Genomic DNA, 335 nt, shown 5'->3' on the forward strand with positions numbered 1-335 from the left:
CGCCCCCGGCCGCCTCTCCACCCGCCCGGGAGGGAACCATAGGGCAGGGGGCGAGGGGTCTCTGGTCAGGTCCACCCGAGAGGCCAACCCCGCGGGAATGTCCGAGGGGGCGGCCTAAACACCTCCACTGCGTCTGGGGCATCGGGGCGCCGAGCTGCGGCGCGGAGCAGTAGGGGAGGCAGACGCTCCAGCCACTTACCCCGATCACCACGGTCTCATCGCCTTTAAATTTGGGGATGAATTTGTCCCCGCGGAGGATTTCCGCTTCGTTGAGGGGCCGGAACCGGCACATCACTTTGATGCTGCATTCGGCTGGATCCGCCATCTCGGCCGGC

General features: G+C 67.2%; 1 protein-coding gene across 1 annotated transcript in view; it reads right to left on the reverse strand.

Annotated features, from left to right (window-relative positions):
* Positions 1-329, reverse strand: part of KIF5C (kinesin family member 5C) — a 156,005-nt gene extending 155,676 nt beyond the window's left edge. The window contains exon 1 of the mRNA XM_011943067.1: positions 200-329. Coding sequence (XP_011798457.1) covers positions 200-325 — 126 coding nt within the window. The 5' untranslated portion in view covers positions 326-329. The remainder of the gene's footprint in view (positions 1-199) is intronic.
* Positions 330-335: the final 6 nt, after the last annotated feature.

This window comes from Colobus angolensis, unplaced genomic scaffold, assembly GCF_000951035.1.
Source record: "Colobus angolensis palliatus isolate OR3802 unplaced genomic scaffold, Cang.pa_1.0 Scaffold215, whole genome shotgun sequence".
In the NCBI taxonomy this organism is placed as follows: Eukaryota; Metazoa; Chordata; class Mammalia; order Primates; family Cercopithecidae; genus Colobus; species Colobus angolensis.